At 40.1% G+C, this 18,920-nt stretch overlaps 1 protein-coding gene across 7 annotated transcripts in view; it reads left to right on the top strand.

Annotated features, from left to right (window-relative positions):
• UGGT1 (UDP-glucose glycoprotein glucosyltransferase 1) overlaps positions 1-15,305 on the top strand; it is an 86,918-nt gene extending 71,613 nt beyond the window's left edge. For all 7 annotated transcript variants that reach the window (XM_042853521.2, XM_065556080.1, XM_008165823.4 and 4 more), the window contains 9 exons: positions 1,623-1,711; positions 2,267-2,371; positions 4,016-4,100; positions 6,239-6,421; positions 7,583-7,743; positions 8,243-8,357; positions 10,855-10,971; positions 13,159-13,327; positions 14,342-15,305. In XM_042853521.2, coding sequence (XP_042709455.2) covers positions 1,623-1,711; positions 2,267-2,371; positions 4,016-4,100; positions 6,239-6,421; positions 7,583-7,743; positions 8,243-8,357; positions 10,855-10,971; positions 13,159-13,327; positions 14,342-14,367 — 1,050 coding nt within the window. In that variant the 3' untranslated portion in view covers positions 14,368-15,305. The remainder of the gene's footprint in view (positions 1-1,622; positions 1,712-2,266; positions 2,372-4,015; positions 4,101-6,238; positions 6,422-7,582; positions 7,744-8,242; positions 8,358-10,854; positions 10,972-13,158; positions 13,328-14,341) is intronic.
• The last annotated feature ends 3,615 nt before the right edge of the window (positions 15,306-18,920 follow it).

Genomic DNA, 18,920 nt, shown 5'->3' with positions numbered 1-18,920 from the left:
ATCCCAGTTTTACAGAGGGGAAACAGAGGCACAAACAGAGAGGTGAAGTGATTGTGTAAATTGAGGGGCAGGTCAATGGCAGAGTTTAGATTAAAATCCAGGTCTCCAGACAGCCAGTCTATAGCCTCTCTCTTGGAACATATTATCTATTTGATGTTTGTATTGTTGGTATGAAGGTCCCTCTCAAGTCTTATGCCAACAGTACATTGAGGGCGCAATCTCATTCATGGGGTCCATTTATCCTATCTCCTGGGTTATAAATAGTAATAATAAATGGTTTAATTATTTATAAAACACTGTTCACTTCCAGCACACAGTAGAATAATATTAATATACAAGAGCACAATATCAATTATATAAGAAAAGTGAGTTGAATTATAAAATTGAAAAGGAAGCAATCGTGTGAATGTAAATTGGAAGAGAATTTTATCAATGAGGTGCTAAGTTTGGAAGAGTATCTGTGTGGTGCTAGCAATATTATAGTAGCACTTAATAAAAAAGGGCTTAAGTATATTTAGTGTGTCGTGCATGTAATTAGTGATTGTATGTGCAGAATGAGGGATTTGACATATGGTTGCTCTAATTTGCATGCAAATTAGCAACACAATTGTGCTCAGTTTTTACAGGCTCAACTGAGTGCAAAATCTTAAAAATATATCCCTTAATCATGTTTAATATGCTTCCCCCTCCACGCCTAGTAATGATTATATAACAAATAAATAGCCAGCCAGCCAGTAGTGTAACTACCATTATGGATATGTTTTTGCCCACTGGCTATCCTATACATTATTAAAGACCTGTGCTTATCTACCTTCTATCATCAGCTCTGTGGTTATCTGATACTGTCTCTCCCTCAGAGGGCACACAGCAGATGGAAGTGTAGCTACAAAATGAAACCGGATTAATCCACTGGTGGTGATGGTTGCAGCACAACCTTCTCCTCTCTTCCTCCCAGAATTTCTATTTTGCATTTCTGTTTGGCACTGGTTTTTGGATGTGGCCTTCTTGCCTATTAAATCTACTGTGATTAAGTTGCTTAGCTCTGGTGCTGCACTCCTAATGTCTTAGCTGGCTCCTTTTGGCCAATATAGAGAGTAGTGTCAATTTTTTCCTCCAGTTTCCATCATCGAAGATGATGACAAAAATGCATTTTGATAAGTTTTAGCCTTCTAAAGTCAAAGGTCTTTAGGCCTCTGGAACTAGTTTGGATTTTGTGTTAAAATTCACTAGTGAAAACTGAGTTATTGTCCCTTCTGATAAGTATCTTAATGTGGCCTAAGTTGTGTGTAGATGGACATTACAGGTTACGTTGGGGTTACGTTCTGCAGTCAGTGCGTAAAGCGAAAATCGCGTATAGTCAAAAATACATTGAATGTAATGGCGGGCGGAATCGCCCTCACTACAGGTACAGTATTAAAATTGTTATTTTTCTCTTTTGTTTTTTGTTTTTGCCGACCGCGTAAAGCTGAAATCGCGCATGTTAAATGCGCGTAAGATGCGACAGACCTGTATTCAAATTGATAAACAAAAACATGGAGTGCTGATGACTGCTCAGTATCATGTAGCTATTTTCTCAGCTATTAATAAAATTTGTTGGCTAATGCAGTGTTATACATTTGCAGGTTCAGAAGAAACTAGACATGATGAATGAAGATTTACTAAGTGATGGAACCAGTGAGAATGAGTCTGGATTTTGGGAGTCTCTTAAGTGGTAAAAACAGTTCTCTTTTCACTAAAATCATGCAAGTGTCTAGAAACTGAAATATTGTCTGGTATCTTAATGATGTAAAGTACCAAAATCTATAGCCATCCTGTTATAAATGGTACTGGGTTTGAGGGTTTAATTTTTAAAACTACGCTATCAGTAATTCCTGAGAGTCCACTTTATTCAGCTGTGCAGAACAAGATGGGCATTGCTTTGTAACTATGTTCTCCTTCTCCCTTCTATGAAAGGTTAGAGTGTGCCTTTCTTGGTGCCCTGGATCATTGTACATTTTGTAAAGGCCCCACATCACAGGCAGCCCCCTTAGGGCTGAAGAGGTTTCATTAACAGGACTCTTTTCAGAGCTCATCAATAATATAAATCAGCTGACAACACCAAGCACGCCTTCCCTCCCAGGTCTGAGCACATTGTTTCTGCAGCACACTCGACCCCTGCCGGACTGGGAAGTGAGAGATTTGGCCTCGGGGAAAAGCCCAGTTTTCTACATGACATTGTAAACTGGTATAAGTATTCTAATGAGGACTATATTTTTCCTGATTTTAGGGGATTTACAGGTGGGCAGAAGAATGACGAAGTGAAACAGGATAAAGATGACGTGATTAATATATTCTCTGTGGCTTCTGGACACCTGTATGAAAGATTCCTCCGGTTAGTATAGAGTCTGTAATTTTTGTTTCTCAGTTGGTAGATGTACTGCTATTGCTATCTACTTAAAGTAGTTGGAAGCTACAAATCTCCTTTTAAATAATAATCTGACAATTTATGTTACATAAATTACCTTGCGTCTGACGAAGTGGGTATTCACCCACGAAAGCTTATGCTCCAATACGTCTGTTAGTCTATAAGGTGCCACAGGACTCTTTGTCGTTTTTTACAGATCCAGACTAACACGGCTATCCCTCTGATATGTTACATATGAATAGTTTGGTGCAGAGTTGTTAAACACTGGCTATTTCACTTGGCATAGGTCTTACTTAATGTTAAGGGTAATACTGAAAAAAGTGAAATCCAGTGGTAAAACTCCCATTAGATTCAAAGCAATTGGAAATTTTAGTGAATTTATAAACGTTTCTATTTATGAAGTTTACAAGAAGTGAACTGTTAAGGCAAGCTTTGTTTAGTAGTTGTCACTGAGATGCAATATCATTGTAGGTTTCCCACTGCTACAAACCTATATTCATAGAACAAACCTTAAGGCAAAGATAAAAAGTTGATTTTAAAAGCACAAGATATTTATTCTATAACTTTTATTTGTATTCTTACTGTAGTAGATCTGCCGACTCACCGGCACGGCACCTCCTGCTGATCATCCGGGAATTAACTCTCTCAGCTCTGGAGTGCCCTCTATGGGCCGGTGTCTTGCTCTCTGTTACCAATCCCTCTGCAGTCCCTTTATCTCCCCCACGTGTAGGCCCCACGTCCCTCCCGGACGACAGTGCTCCTTATCTTGGGGTGCTGCCCCTCACCAAGGGAACTCCACTCCCCTGAGCCCACCTCGCCTTAGTGACCCACTGCCAGTCCTCATCTAGCCCCTTTACTCAGGGGCAAACTGTAGTCTGCAATGGCCACTCATCATTGGTTAGGGGGTTGGACCTGCTGCCTTTCCCTGCAGCCCCAGTACCTCCTTAGGCCTTCCTGTCAGGCCTCAGCCTGGGAGGTCACCAGGCCTGGGCTCTCCAGCTTAGCCTGCCCCTTCCCCAGCATTGCTCTGTTGAAGGTACCCTTTGCTCCCAAGCAGCTTGGTCCTTCTCCCTCCAAGGCTGGAGTGAGACTGCCTGCCTCCTAGCTCACAGCCCTCTTTATACCAGCTCTACTGGGCCTGGATTGCCTGCTACCTGTCTGCCCCTGATTGGCTCCTTGGGGCAGCCCTTTCCCATAGCTAAAATAGATTTAAGCCGTTTATCTAATAGATAATAGGGCAATTGATCACTGTCCTAATATTTGATTTACTGTATATTGGATTAAAGAACGACCCACTTTGTATATTCATGCATAAGTTATGCAGTATTTTAAAAAAATTATTTTGTACTTAGGTGTTTAAGCTGATTTTAATAGGCTGCAGCTGTATATTTTCTTTTTGGTGCATAAAGGTCAGTAATCTGGCACAAACTGCATTCACTAGAATAATGTAGGAAAATAGCCATCTGTAATCTAACCATTACACTCAGAGCTTTCTGCAGAGCTTTCTGTACGGACTTTGGCTTAGCGATAATGCTAGTGGCCTTTACAACTGGGGGAGTTTTTCCTGTTGATTAAATGTACAAAAACGTTGTTATTTTTTGCTTTTAACAGTATAATGATGTTATCTGTGCTGAAACACACTACGACTCCAGTGAAATTCTGGTTCTTGAAGAACTATTTGTCACCTACATTCAAGGTTTGTTACTAAATCTTTTACTGGGGCACAGATAAAAGTGAAAATCTTTTCTAAGGGTTATTACATTTGTCATCTTCTCAGCTCATTTTTTTACATATCTGTTCTTTGAACAGGTAGATGAGTCTCATACTAATCAACATGAAAAGCTATGTATAATCTATCGATATCTCTTTATTTTGACACACAAGAAGTATAGTTGCAGTCTTCTGATTAAGAAGGTTTTGTAAGTGAAGATCAGTTTGACAGTGGGTTAACTTTGTAAGGGGGTATATAAGGAGGGAGTTGCACACAGTAGCAAATTGGAGTAAGAGAATTCTTCATATCTTTGTTTAGATTCCTTTGCTTTTATTAAGTTTGAACTGCTTTTCCCTGTGGTTTGCATGGCAATGTTCATGATAAATAAAGGTGTGGCTGTTAAATAGAGGCTTCTTTTTAAATTGCATGAGGAAGCTGTGCGTGACCGGGGGGGAGGGGGGGGGTCGGGGTCGGGCGTGGAGTAAGGACAGAGCTGAAAGAGACAAAGCCCAGAGATAGGCAAAGCTAATGATAGGAGGCATGGAAAAAGTTCCATATGAAGAAACACTAAAAATATTAGGACCTTTAATTTTTGAGAGGAGAATAGGTGGTATGAAAGACGTCTATAAAATTAACAGGGCTATAGAGGAGGCCAGTTGTGCACACATACTAAACCAAGAACAAGGGGAATCAGAAGGCAGCAAATAAAAAAGTAATGTATGGAAATACTTTTTTACATAACACAATTAACCTGTGGCAACCTGTGGCAACGATTTATAGAGACAGAGTGCTTGGTAGGATTCAAAAAAGGATTACACATGTATATGAATAAGATGGGGTATATACGTATATGACACGTCAAGCCTGATACTTCAGGAGATGAGACAACCGTAAATGCCTAGGAAAAAACACCCTCCTTGGACATGTTAATGCATGACTGTCTACTAACGCGGTTTTATGCTTTCCTCTGATTTATCTGGCATTGGCTACTGTCAGACACATAACACTGGCTTTGGTGGGCCATGGGTCTGATCTGGTTTGGCAGTTCATTCTAAATGAAGAGTCTGTTTATACAAAGAGAAATCAACTAAGGCCTAGATTCTGTGACTTTACAGTCTGTGCTGCCTCTTGTCCCTCCTTGTTCCAGTGGGGAAGTAATGTGCTACCTTTGGCCAGCAGTAGATTATTTCCCACTCAGTGCCGACTCCACATCATGGATTTGTTGGACAAGTAACAATCTTGGTTTAACCAGCATCTTTTCCCTAAATTAGGATTATTTTAGTATCATTAAGACTTCTGGTTACCTTTTCTTTTCTAATACACATTTTCAGGGGGTGCATTGTGACATCTTGGGAGCAATACAAAGCCACAGTCAGTCAGCGAAATCGTTTATTGGACTTTAATGGTATTAAAAAGTAGGCATGAATTTGTGCCATTATATTGTTTGAGTATTGGATTTATGTTAAAATATGGCAGTCCCTGAAGTACTTTATTGCAATTATCAAATGAGTTAGAGGGGGATAGCAGGGAAAAATTTCTTAGGTTCTCTAGTCCCAGTTCTCTGCTGATACAAGATTATTCTCTAATGTACACTTATTAGAATTTTTTCAGGGCTTATATTAATTGTTCAAGAGTTGGGGCTTCTCCCACTTCACTTGGTGAAACTTGCACAGGCAAATGGATCTTGTTGTTGGGAATCTTTTCCTGATGTTTATCTTACCCTTTTCCCTTTTAGGTTTATTCCAGTATTTCATATTAAACTCAAGTAATCTCTTCCTGTAAGTCAAACCTTTCACCCCTGAATCAGTGTCATAACTGTAGGGATTGAAGGGATCCCAAGATGTTTAGATGGATTTCAAAGACTACATTCTGACAGTTACATTTCTGATGTGTGACTGTCACACAAAGTTGGGACCACTTTATGCAGTCAGTTTGTTTGCAGTTACATTTACATTTGCTTAGAACAAAAAAACCTATTTAGAAAAAAAAAATTGTGCTTTACCCAAAGGCTGCAAAGTGTCTTGGGCCTTTTCTTCTTTTTTAAAATTGCCTTTCTACCTGGTTTTGCTATAATGGGACAAACCCAGAAATGCCGTAGAGACAAATAATTTTTCCCTCCCCAGGAGTTCATTCCATACATGGCAGAGAAATACAATTTCCAGTATGAGCTTGTCCAATACAAATGGCCCCGATGGCTTCACCAGCAAACAGAGAAACAGCGCATTATCTGGGGTTACAAGATCCTTTTTCTGGATGTGCTGTTCCCACTGGTGGTTGATAAATTCCTGTTTGTGGATGCTGATCAGGTAAGCTACCTGATAGCTTTGGGGTTATTGGCAGGAATTACGAGGTCAGCGTACATGTAGTAAATGGAGTTAAATACAAAAACACCTATGTTAAAAGAACATTATGAAGGTTGCAAAGTAAAGCACTCAAAAGTTAGAAAATGTGGATATAACAAATAGAAGAGGACAGCACAAATCCTATCAGCAAGATAAGCAGCCATCAGAGCACTCCAGGGGCCTACCTTTGTCAAGAGACAAGGTGGGCGAAGTAATACCTTTTATTGGACCAACTTCTGTTGGTGGAAGGGACAAGCTTTCTCATGTCTGGAGAAGGTAACCAGAGTGGCCAAACTAGATACAAGGTGGAACAGATTAACCATAAGAAGTTTAAAACTAAGTGGGCAATTAATGCCTCTGCAGTTGTAGGAAAATGGAGGGTTAATAGGCTGCAGAGTGTGGTACAAATTGTTGTAATAAGCCACAAAACCAGTGTCTTTTTTAAGTCAATGTTTTTTTTAGCAAACTTATGGTTTTAAATTCCCAGACTCATCTGTTGAAAATGTTGTACAGGTTTCCTTTGAGGATGAGGACTGAGAGGTCAGATATAGAGTGATGGCTCTGGGTATGTGTACACTGCAATTCGACACCTGCAGCTGGCCTGTGCCAGCTGACTCGGGCTTGTGCTTAAGGGGCTGTTTAATTGCGGTGTAGATGTTTGGGCTCACGCTGGAGCCCGCATACTAGATCCATCCCATCTCTCTGGGTCTGACAGCCCAGGCTCCAGCCTGCGCCGGAGTCAGCTGGCATGGGCCAGACACAGGTTTTTAATTGCAGTGTAGACATATCCTAAGTTAAGTTATTTGTAGGTACCATGACCTAGATACCAGATTCTCCTTTAATAGCTTTAACTCTAATAACAGTCTGTTTTGGATTCTTTATATCTCTGTTACTTGAAGAATGATAATGAGCATTATCCTATTCTGATTTGCTTGGGGCAGGGACTTTATCTTGGTCCACTAGTACAATATAGAATGCATCAATAATAAGTAACCTTTCTCTAAATGCTTATTCAACTTCAGCTGTGGAGTCCTAACCCACACCTCAAAAATAACCCCCTATGCTAGCTTTCCGAAGTGGCTGTGTCCATGCTAAATAAAATACATTTCCATTTCTCTTTGCTAGATTGTGCGCACAGACCTCAAAGAGTTAAGAGACTTCAATTTGGAAGGTGCACCATATGGCTATACTCCATTCTGTGAAAGCCGTAGAGAGATGGATGGCTACAGGTTCTGGAAGTCAGGATACTGGGCAAGTCACTTGGCTGGAAGAAAATATCACATCAGGTACTGAAGAATTCAGTTTTACCAGATAGATTGTTTGGATAAAAAAAAAAAACTTGTGGAAAACGTGAAACAACACTTGCCATTGTTGCTGGCAAACTTTGGTTGAAGTGCATGTGTATGCAATGAAATCTGTGTATGCAATGAAATCTGTGTTTGGAGGGTTTGCTCAATGCGTTCTTTTTCTGGGCTCCATCATGTAAACTTGGGCAGCATCTGAATTTCCACTTGACATATTAAGCTAGAGAATTTGCTGTAGCTTTTACAGATTAACTGAACTGATGATAGTTGCCAGTAGATATATCTGGGTTAAATTTTGAAGGTAATGAAAAAATGGATAATGAGACAGCAATACTAAGATATTGTTTCTGAAGAATCTTTGAATTTATCCATCACAACCTATTTTGTCTGGGAGGGTCCAAGATTATATTGTTTTTGAATTTTGTAAATGGATACATCAGTCAGGCTTCATGTTATTAACAACTATGTTATTTGTGTTTAGTGCTCTATATGTTGTGGATCTGAAAAAGTTTAGGAAGATAGCTGCTGGAGACCGGCTAAGAGGACAATATCAAGGTCTGAGTCAAGATCCTAACAGTCTTTCCAACCTTGATCAGGTATGTGTACTTTGATTTTTAATTTTTGCAGTTAGATGGTAGCTTTCAGATACTTAAGACTCTCTTGTCTTTAATTCCTATCAAGGTCATATACCTTTTCTTCTTAAGGCAGTTCTGTTTAAAGTTTGCACTGTAATCTGATGCTTAATTCAGAGTTGACATTTGCTTGCTTTATTTCTTCATTGCCTAACACATGGTAGTTTTAAGCCAATGTTGTTCTGAAGCCTTGAACCAATCCCACGCCTTTACTTGGCTTCATCAGACAGTGACAACTTTCAGCAGCAATAATGAGTGTTACTATTAGGCTGCAGCATATACAGTACATTGGATTCTGAGTTCTATAGAAGTTAGACGTGAGGTGAGTTCAAGGCAGAATACTATTTTAGCTTTATATGCGTTTTTCTTCTGGTCAGTTGTGTTTAATCGTTAACATTATTTTCATTGACTATTAGCTTTCAGTATTTGGTAGAGATTTTACGAAGGTTTCAAAAAAATGATACCACGCCTCATATGAAATGGCATTATGGAAGAGTCCCCAAGAGGAACACTGTAGTCATTCTGTACTGAGTGCTTTACTTCTTCAGAGACTCTGTTGATTCTTAAAACTTTGGTTTCCCACTGAAGTCCTCCATTATAAAAAAAACCAAACAGTCAATCACGCAATTCAAGTTTCCTCACTGCCTTGCAGGTGGCTCTCAGTACAAGTTTAAGACACATCTCTGGGTCTGACAATTAAATCTCAGTGTCTGTTTGCTCCTTGGCCTCTCAGTTGATACAGTCAACAAGACAATACCACCTGTTATGGAGGCTTGTTTGGTATGGACATCTTTCCCTTAGGAAGTGTCCTAAGACCACCAATTCAGTTAATATTTTATAAGATAATGAAAAGTTTTTAGATCATAATGTGTGTACTACTAGCATTGACCAGATTGGAATTAGGGTTGTGGAGGTGAAAGTCTCTCTAACCCATTACCAATTTCTTGAGCAGTCCAGTCTGCCCTTGGTTTTCCTAGTTATAGGCCAAAGAAAGCTTTATGTATCTTCAAATACTCATCTTTATTTATAATGTGCGATGTGCTAAACTCTATGTATGTTAGTGCATTGACTTTATGCATCTGAGCTTTATACAATACAGTAACTCCTCACTTAAAGTCGTCCCTGTTAACAGCGTTACGTTGCTGATCAATTAGAGAACATGCTCGTTCAAAGTTGCACAATGATCCCTTATAACGTTGTTTGGCAGCTGCCTGCTTTGTCCACTGCTTGCAGAAAGAGCAGCCCATTGCAGCTAGCTGGCAGGGGATTGGGACCAGGGTGGACTGGCAGCCCTCCCATCAGCTCCCCGCTTCCCTAAGTTCCCTGTGCGGCAGTTCACCTAGTGATTACACTGGCCCTGACAGTATCCCCAGCCCAGGTGACGTGACAGCCAGTAGTGGATTTAGAGTTAGTGGGGTCCCCCAGCCCTGTGCTCAGCTTCAGTTTTGGGGCTCCTTCTTGGGACCCAGCCAAGAAAAAGAACATTCTCTCTTATCTCCCCCTGCCCACATTTTTCATTCTTTTTTCTTCATCCTCCTCCTATAAGTAATAGCAAGTAAATGAAAATAAAATGAGGTACCTTGATTGTTCTTGTAGTCTAACTTATTTTTCCACAGACCACTTGAAAATCACGGAGGGTCTCGACAGACCACTTAATGATCTTTCCAAATATTGTAAAAAAAATGTTCAGGTGCGGGGTCTGGCCAGGAGCTAGGGTGAAGGAGGGGGCTCTGGGTTGGGGCAGGAGGTTGGGGTGTGGAGCGCTTACCTGGGGCAGCTCCTGTTTGGTTCTCAGGATAGGGGTGGGAATGTGAGGGGGTGCAGGTTTCAGGGCAGGGGCTGGGGGGGGGGCGTGAGGGGTAGATGCAGGAGTCAGGGCCAGGGACTGGGGAGGTGTGGGGGGTGCAGGAGACAGGACAGGGGTCTGGATGTGTGTGAGAGGGTGCGGGGAGCTGGGTGTGTGTGTGGGGGTGCAGGAGTCAGGGCAGGGGGCTGTGGGTGTGGGCTGTGGTTGTGGTACCAAGTAGGAATCTCTTGTTAATCTCTCTTAAGAAAATGGCCATTTGAGCTAGTCTAGAGCGACAATGAGCATTTGATAGCTGGATTCATATCCCGTTATCAAATGGAGTTAAAACCTCACATATGCTGACTTCACAAATAATAAGTGAACTGAAATTTAATTTTGAATTCTGAATTCTAAAATTGGTAACTGTTTGTTTGTTGAAACAGTCTGGGGTTCTGGTTTTCTCCAGAGAATCTAACTTTTATAGATTTTGTTTAGGTAACATTATCATTCATCTTTCACTCACTAGAAAACCCCTGTTTTTCTGCTTGGGTGTAAAATACATTTTGCTCTACAGGTTAGGATTTCTCAGAGGGTATTTCTTGGGAGTTCTAAAGGTAAATGATTTTTTCCTCTCACTGTTGTAGATACCGCTAATAAATTTTGTCCTTCAAACAGGATTTGCCCAACAACATGATCCATCAGGTGCCCATTAAATCACTACCCCAGGAGTGGCTTTGGTGTGAAACATGGTGTGATGATTCTTCAAAGAAGAGAGCAAAAACTATTGATCTGGTAAGGCCATTATGGCTCATAAGTAGATTTAAATCGGTTTATACATTAGCGCATTGTTGTGAAACAGAGCTATTAGCATTACCCTTTGGTAACTGACCAAAAAGTAGAAAGCACTTGGGCTGACATATTCACCTTTCACCAAAATGTATTGGTTGCATCCCTGAGTCACACACAGCAGGGAGAGGGGCCTTTCCCCAGTTTAACTGAGTACGTGCCCTCTCTCTTCCCACCTTATTTCCATAGACCTGTTAGGCCAGGCTAAATTTAACCTGAGGATTGCAGGCGGGGGGGGAATCAAAGTTTTCCTTCTCCTAGGTAGGCTGCCCTCCCAGACTGAAGAGTTCCACCTCCCCTGAGCTGTCTGGTTATTTTTAAAAGGTGCCAGATACCCACCTGTCAAGGCTCATTCCCCACTCTGGCACTTCAAATACAGAAGGTGGGGGCCCACAAGGATTTTTAAAAATTAATACTTGCCCCTCCAGGCTTGTATTACTCCCAAGGTAAACGCTGCCACCACCCAAATGCAAAACCCCTTTTTGAAACCAGAAAGGCACACTTGGGAATTCCTTCCTGTGGGGTACCCTCAAGCCCTTTCACCTCTCCCTCCAAGGAAGAGCTGAGAAAAAAACCCCAAAGGAAATCAGCTGTTGCCATCAGCTAATTTAACAACATATGCACAAACCTCTTAGGACACCAAAAATCCAATCCTGTTCTTAAAACAGGTCAATTTTATTAAAACAAAAAAGAAAGAAAATACATCTGGAACTTAAGCTTTTGCTAGATTGTAAAAGAGCAATTCCAAAAATTAAGCACCCAAAATAGCTTTCTTGGGGTTCACTTAAAGGTTACAAGCAAACAAAAGCATCTGGGGTTAGCACAGAGGAGTCCACTAGCCATAAGAAAGAAACAGAAATAAACCTAATCGCATCTTTCTAAACATTCCTGATTTACTCTCACGTTTGGGGATTCCAAATAAGTAGTTCTGTATATGATCTATGATCATACCTGGCTTAAAGCTTCTCATAGCATAATTGCTCCCTGTTCCCCTCTTTCCTGGAGAGCCACAACACACAGACAAAGGGAAGTTTTTTCCCAGTTTTAAAAAGTTCTAGCCCTCCCATTGGTTCTTTTGGTCAGGTGCCCACTCCCTTTCCTTTTACCTGTGAGCTTGTTAACCCTTTACAGGTAAGGCAAGTAGAGAACAGCCACTAAAAGGGACTTTATAGCTAACTGGCTGGCTGGGTGTCCATAAAAGGGAGCCACCTCCCTCCTCCCTTTCATTTATCACACCATCTTTCGATAAAAACACCTCTGCCACATGAAGGCAAGTGATGGGAAGTTTGACTGCGGGAGACTAACAGACACTGGCTATTTCTAGACATTTTATAGATGTTGGGAGCTCATCCTTGGCCATAACAACCTTTTAGGGAGGTCCTATGGGTATCTGAGCACTAAAAAGAGTTACAAAAAGGACAGATTTTGAAATGAAACCATTAGGATGGAAGTCAGTCTGTGATGTGACTGACAAAATCCAGGAAGCGCTACTTCAGACACAGGCAGAAGATTAATGAAGCTATGGTGGGAGAGGCCAGTAAGAAAGAAACCCCAAGGAAAGCTGAAGAAGTAATGGATTGCATTATAGAGGGCAAACAGGTAGATTATAATGCTGTCTTGAACAGGCGAAGATGGCAGATAGCGTGCATGACCAACTGACCCCAGAAGATGGAGATAATAGCACTTCCCTACCTCCCAGGAGTGTTGTGTCAGGCTGTCAAATACTATGGTGATGAGGGCCATATATGTACCTTACATAGATTCTCCATGTCTTACTAACTAGCAGTTTTGGTTTTTTGCATTTTGCAAACGTTGATTTTCCCCTTCCTCCTGTATTGATTTCATGGCTAACCACGGCAGCAATTTTAGCATGAGTTAGGAATAGACTTTAGCCTGTACTCCCTCCAGCAACTATGAGACATGCTGCAGCAAGAAGGGCTTTCCTTTCAATTGGTTGTTGATGATAGTGGAATTAAAACTACTCTAATTCAGTAGGAAGTGTTCCCCCATATTCAGTTTTCTTTTAAGGTCAGGCAGATTTGAAGCTTGAAAATACCTGAGTGAACACAGACTTATCTTTTCTGCATGTATGCAAAGGTCATCTGTCTCAAAAATGAATTGTTTCATTTGCAGTGTAATAATCCAATGACGAAAGAGCCCAAGCTTCAGGCAGCCGTGCGCATTGTCCCAGAGTGGCAGGACTATGATCAAGAAGTTAAACAGCTATACAGTCGTTTCCAGAAAGAGAAAGAATCAGGAACCCTTACTACAACAGATGGGATGAAACAGCAAAACAGAAAAGGTAAATTGTAATCTCCCATTTTAAAAAATGGCTTTTATTGAAACTAAAAGTTTGCTGCCCTCACAGTGCATATACATAATATGTAATGGTATTCTGCTGAATTTCTTCCCAGGTGTTGGAAAATAGTTCATGCTTGACCATTTTAATGCAAATATATTACCTCAGACCATGCAAAAGATAACTATGCCACCGCATGCTGGCGTGACTATCTTTTTATTTGGGTTTAGTGGAAGAGTCCATTGTAGATGAGAAGAGAAGTTTATTGGCCCATTCCTTGACAAATGCCTTAACAGAATCCAGGCTAAACAAAGTGCCTCTCTGAAGTGAACTGAACAGAATGGGAATTTTTCAGAAGTTGAATATCATCCTTACTATGGGGAAATGTTTGGCTGAACACAGACCTCAGTCTACCATTGCATAGTCTCAGTTTTCAGCAATAGGTGCACTTGCACAGTGTAGACAATGGCTTAAGCGCTCATGTAGGCAGAACTAAACCATTTTCAACACTGTCAAAAAGGCCTTCATCTCTCTCCATTTTAACTAAATTATTTGTGAAGCCTATCTGCAATACGTCTGTACTTGCTTTGGAATGTATTTTGAATAGTGGTAATATACAGTACATTTCAAATCATCATTAGCACTTTGCAAATATTAGTTAAGAAATGTACTTGAGAGCAGATTTAAAATTTGGGCATCACTTTGACCCAAAAAACAAGAGCATAGATGAAGAGAATTGTTTGGTGGGGATTCATTAACATAAGCACAGAACTTAAGGCTGGGTGCAGGTTCACAAATTTGGGCCTCTCTCAATTTTTTCAACAATTGAAGAAAAATGTAATTCAGTACAAAAGTCAACAGGATTACTGTGTACAGACTGTCCTCTCAATTCATAAGGGATTCATTTGTGTAATTCTGTTCTGAGAGAACAATCCTGGGGCTTGTAAAGCCAGTTTCACACAAACAGATACAACCTGGAAATGTGATTTTTATCCTATTTTTTTTTCTTTTCTACAGATCTAGGCGCACATGTGGAATTATGATCCATGGGGAAAAATGAAGTTAGACTGTTCCATAGACAATTTTTATATCAAATGCTAGTTTTTTTTCCCAGTATGTCTGCAAAACTGCTGAATAATTGAATGGGATGATGTATGCGTTTATTACTTGCCTTTGGGTTGATTTCTGCATATGAAATAGGATCAAGGTTACTGTTTTTGCACCTGGGTGGGGGAAATGAAAGTACTCACAGTGGATTGTAGAATTTCAGTAACAGAAATTCAAAGTACATTGAAAAGCAGCAGGTCTGTTCATCTAGCTGTTGCCACATACAACCACTGCTGGCCACGATTCTTAGCCACAGATATCTTACTCAAGAGCACATGGAAAATGCATACTCAGTGAGCGGTGGGACAGCGATAGCATGAGTCCTTACCTCAAATGAGTGTTTTGAGATGGAGCTAGTTTTTCCAGGCGACATTAAGCTTGGAACCATGCTTTGAACTGGTCTAATGTTGCAACTGCAATTTTCAGATGGTCCATCTTTTACAAGGCTCTGTTCATTATGCCACTGATTCTGTTACAGAACAGCAGTTTCATTATTTAAATTGAGACATAGTATCTGTTTCCTCACTTTTGAAGAGTTGGCTCAGTGCAAAGCTACCCACACCATTTAAAAACAAACATTCACTTGCAGCTGTATATGCTAACAAGGTTAACAATACTTTGCAACTGATATACAAAAATCAGGATTTTTTTTTCTGACTTGCCCCTTCGTCCTACATTTATTTAAAAGTGCCCTGTTTCTCCTTCTACACTCTTCAAAATTTTTAAACAAATCTGTAGGGCATTAATACTGCTGTGGTTCATTGTTTTATAAATGTTTTTGCTGTTTATGAAAATCTGTGGAAGTTTTTGATCATGTAAATTTCATTTTTCTTCAAACACAAGATGTCACATCAATAAAACCTTGGAGTTCTTAGGGCTTTGTGTTAGTTCTCACATTCAACCTTCTTTCCTTTGATCTTCTTGGTCCTCCTTACGTGGAACACAATAACGGATTCCTCATTTGCACACATTTTTTTAGTTGCTTTGATGCAATAAGTTTAATTCAAGTGCGCAGAACAGAAAACATTTTTCTCTGAGTAACTGTCTCTTCTGAGGATTAGTGTCCTTAGTTTCTTCAGCTGTAAATTTTCTAATAAATCTCTTTCATATGTTAATTTTAAAACAAGCCATGGCAGTAGCTCTGCCACAAGAGCACACTTATAAAGTCAATTTCTGTCTACTCAGGTATAGTGTGTGTACATTTTACCACTGCAGGTAACTGTATCAAAACAGAAGTTTCTTTAAGAGAGTGTTGGTGAGATAAATTGAGCAATTTGTTTTGTAATCAGATAGCACTATATCTTTGTCCAGAACAGTGTGGAGATGGAAATCCAAGGTGAAGAAAAGTCTCCATATTTTATATTCCAACAGCATTGAAAGAGCTAGGTCTTCATTTTCAAAAATATGGTATTTGGTTTTTTTTTATTTATTTAAAGAAACAGGCCCCTAGCATTCTGGCCAAGATGATGGATTTCTGCATTAGTCTTAGTTTAGCTTTCAGCATTTTCTTTTAAAAGCTGTATATGATGTAAGCCTACTCCAAATGTCAACATTTGAGGTAGGTAATTCTCTGAAATCCACTTTAAAGAAGAAATTGGCTCAAATAACCCTAAATTTGTGTATAGAATTCACTGTAGTGTTTTGTGACCGAAGGGACAGATTTATTTTTGGAGGGAAGAGGTTTTTAGTTTTGCTTACTTTTTTTTTTAAAAAAAGTGTCCACTTTTTCCCCACCACTGTATCCTTTTTGGAAATAAAATGGAGCAATGGCAACCGGATGGGTGGTGTCTGTTCAGAGAAGATACAGAGAGCAGTATGCCTTCCTCATTGATTCATTTTGACCACCACCTCATGCATCCTATCACTTTTAGAACCAGGGAAGTTGTTCATAGCATTCTCCTGGGTGCTGGACAGAGGGGGAAATGGCTCCCTATGTCCGCTTTCCATCTGCACACAGCAGGATTCAGCCCCAAGGGCTGTTGCATTGTATAAGGGGCATAGAGTTTTACAGACATTTGCTATGAAAGGTCCCTACGTTAACAGACACAGAAAATTAGTGTGTGTAACTCCCTGGAGCCCTTTGTAGCCCAATACTTTCACTTACATCTATAACTTTTAAAACAGCCTACTACTAATTGATACAATGTGTGTGGCTTACATGGCAGCCGGTTATATTTCACAGGCACTTTTAGCAGATCAACCCCCAAAGTGGCAGCTTAGCACTAGCAAAATAGAGGAAACCCCCCCTCTCATGACCAAAGCCATGCTCTGCAGGTGAGGGGAACAGGGTTTCATCAACCAGATATTCAGTTCAGATTCCATCATGCCTGTAGGCATATGTATCTTCTATCCAGCAGCTCTTAATGCACTACTCAGACACTTAAATGAGCATCAGAGCTATAGTAATCAAGGCTGGGAAATGAGATGGTTTTTAAACTCATTGCAGTGTAAATTTAATCTAGTTTTTCCAATAAAAAGATCAGAAGCCCAAGTACTACAGGTGCTAATAGGAACCTCCAGCAACTTTAAAGGCTTTCACAAGCAAAAGTTTGTATAACATTTAATACAAAATCTAAGCCTGACTCTTGCAAGAATTACCAAGTTTCAGCTACTGACACTCATGACATTAAATGTACACAGACTGGCACAGAAGAAGAAAGATTTAGTGTGCTGTTAAAAAAAAAAATCCATCCAAGATTCCAAGGAGGCAATAGGAGAGCGCACATTCTCTAAATGACTGATGTCCATGCTGCACAAATTCTGTGAATGTAATCAGAGGCTTGAGGGTAAATGATAAAGGAAATGTATTACATGTAGTCCAGTATGTGAGTCTGTTTGTGTGCAGGTACTGCTAATGAAATCTTGTTCACAGTCAAGCTGGATATTTATTTTTGAACCACTCACTCTTCAATTACAGACTTGGGCTGTCCAATGTTTTTTGAGGTGAGTGCCCTAGGAGCATGATTTGAAGACAAAAAAACAGTAAATTATTGAAATAGTTTAGTTAATGAGGTGTGAAGTGTAAAATTGCTATATAAATCAACTTGTTCTTCAGAATTTAGTAACTTGGAAAGCTATTAAATTGGCCAAAGCTATTGAGAAAGTTTTACGTTCCTTCTGCTTGATAAAGATTATTCTCTTCCATTCAACCGTGTCTTTATTCTGGGTCTGATTTAGAGGGAAAACTTGTCAATCACCTGGAAACAAGTCATAATCAGGCATGAACTGACTGAGAAACTACTTTTAATATTAGAGATTCTGCAATTCTTTTGCAGTACATTTCAAAAGTTCTGTACTTATTCTGATAGTCACAATACATGAAGTATATGTGCCAGCCACAGTCTGAATAATGAAATTCTCCAGCTATATTTACAATACCACCCTGCCTCTCTCCATAACTATAGTTGTTGCAGGTGAGACAAAGTAGAGCAAAGTATTCACCTTCTCTCAGAACTACAAGTAACAATATCCTCTGATGGAATTGTTTTTTTGCAAAAACTTCTGTTTCAAAGAAAGCTGCATCCAGGGAACATGTCTCACCCTCTTTACTCCTACAACAGAATCTTAATTGTATTTAAGTAGAGCTATTTCTGAGGTGATTGGCTGGGACTGTACTCCTGGAAAGTGACATCAGTTATACAGGGATAATTGTGACATGTTGCTAAAATTCGATTGAAACTGGTATCAAATTCTGGGTCCCCATGCTGCTAAAGGCACAAAAAAAGCCACTATGCAACCTCTAAAACACAATTGTGATGTTTATTTCTATGACCCTTGCCCTACAGACATCAGTGAGAAATGGGTTACAGTTTTCTTTTAAAGGAAGCTTTGACTACCCTCCTATTCCAAAGTACAAAAATAGAAATGGTGGAGAAGTGTAAAAAAAATTCTTGATGAGCTTTTGCAGTCTGCTATTGGGACTTGGGTGGGGAGGGGGAAGCACGAGAAAGGACATTAACAAAGGGAAGAATCCATCCAGATCGGCAGGCAGCGATCGATCCCTGAGTGCTCTCCTGTCGACTCCTCTACTCCAGCACCGCAAGAGGCACAAGCAGAGTCGACTCACCGCGGTGAAGACACCACAGTAAGTCGATCTAAGTACTTTGACTTCAGCTACATTATTCATGTAGCTGAAGTTGCGTAACTTAGATCGATTTCCCCCCCCCCCCCCCCCAGTGTAGACCAGGGCTAAGTTTTTAAGAAACCTAGATGCCTTTTCTAATCTTTTTCCATATTCAATTTCCTGTAATCCTGTTCAACACCATGCAGAGTAAAGATGCTGATACTCATTGATGTGAGTGCGGGAGTTTTAAATGTCCCCTGAACTGAAATTACAATGACTTTCCCAGTACTGTGATGAAAAAAAAGATCTGTTCAACACAATAAATGTTTTTCCTCTCTTCTGTAATAATGCCTGTCTCTTATGTCAGATCTCCCTGTTTCTTGAGTTCATTAATAGGGCTACTGAAGTACATAGATGTATAGAAGT

The sequence above is a fragment of the Chrysemys picta genome, chromosome 9 (genome assembly GCF_011386835.1).
Source record: "Chrysemys picta bellii isolate R12L10 chromosome 9, ASM1138683v2, whole genome shotgun sequence".
In the NCBI taxonomy this organism is placed as follows: Eukaryota; Metazoa; Chordata; order Testudines; family Emydidae; genus Chrysemys; species Chrysemys picta.
Note: the sequence above shows the minus strand (reverse complement) of the source record. Positions and strands in the feature narration are given on the sequence as shown.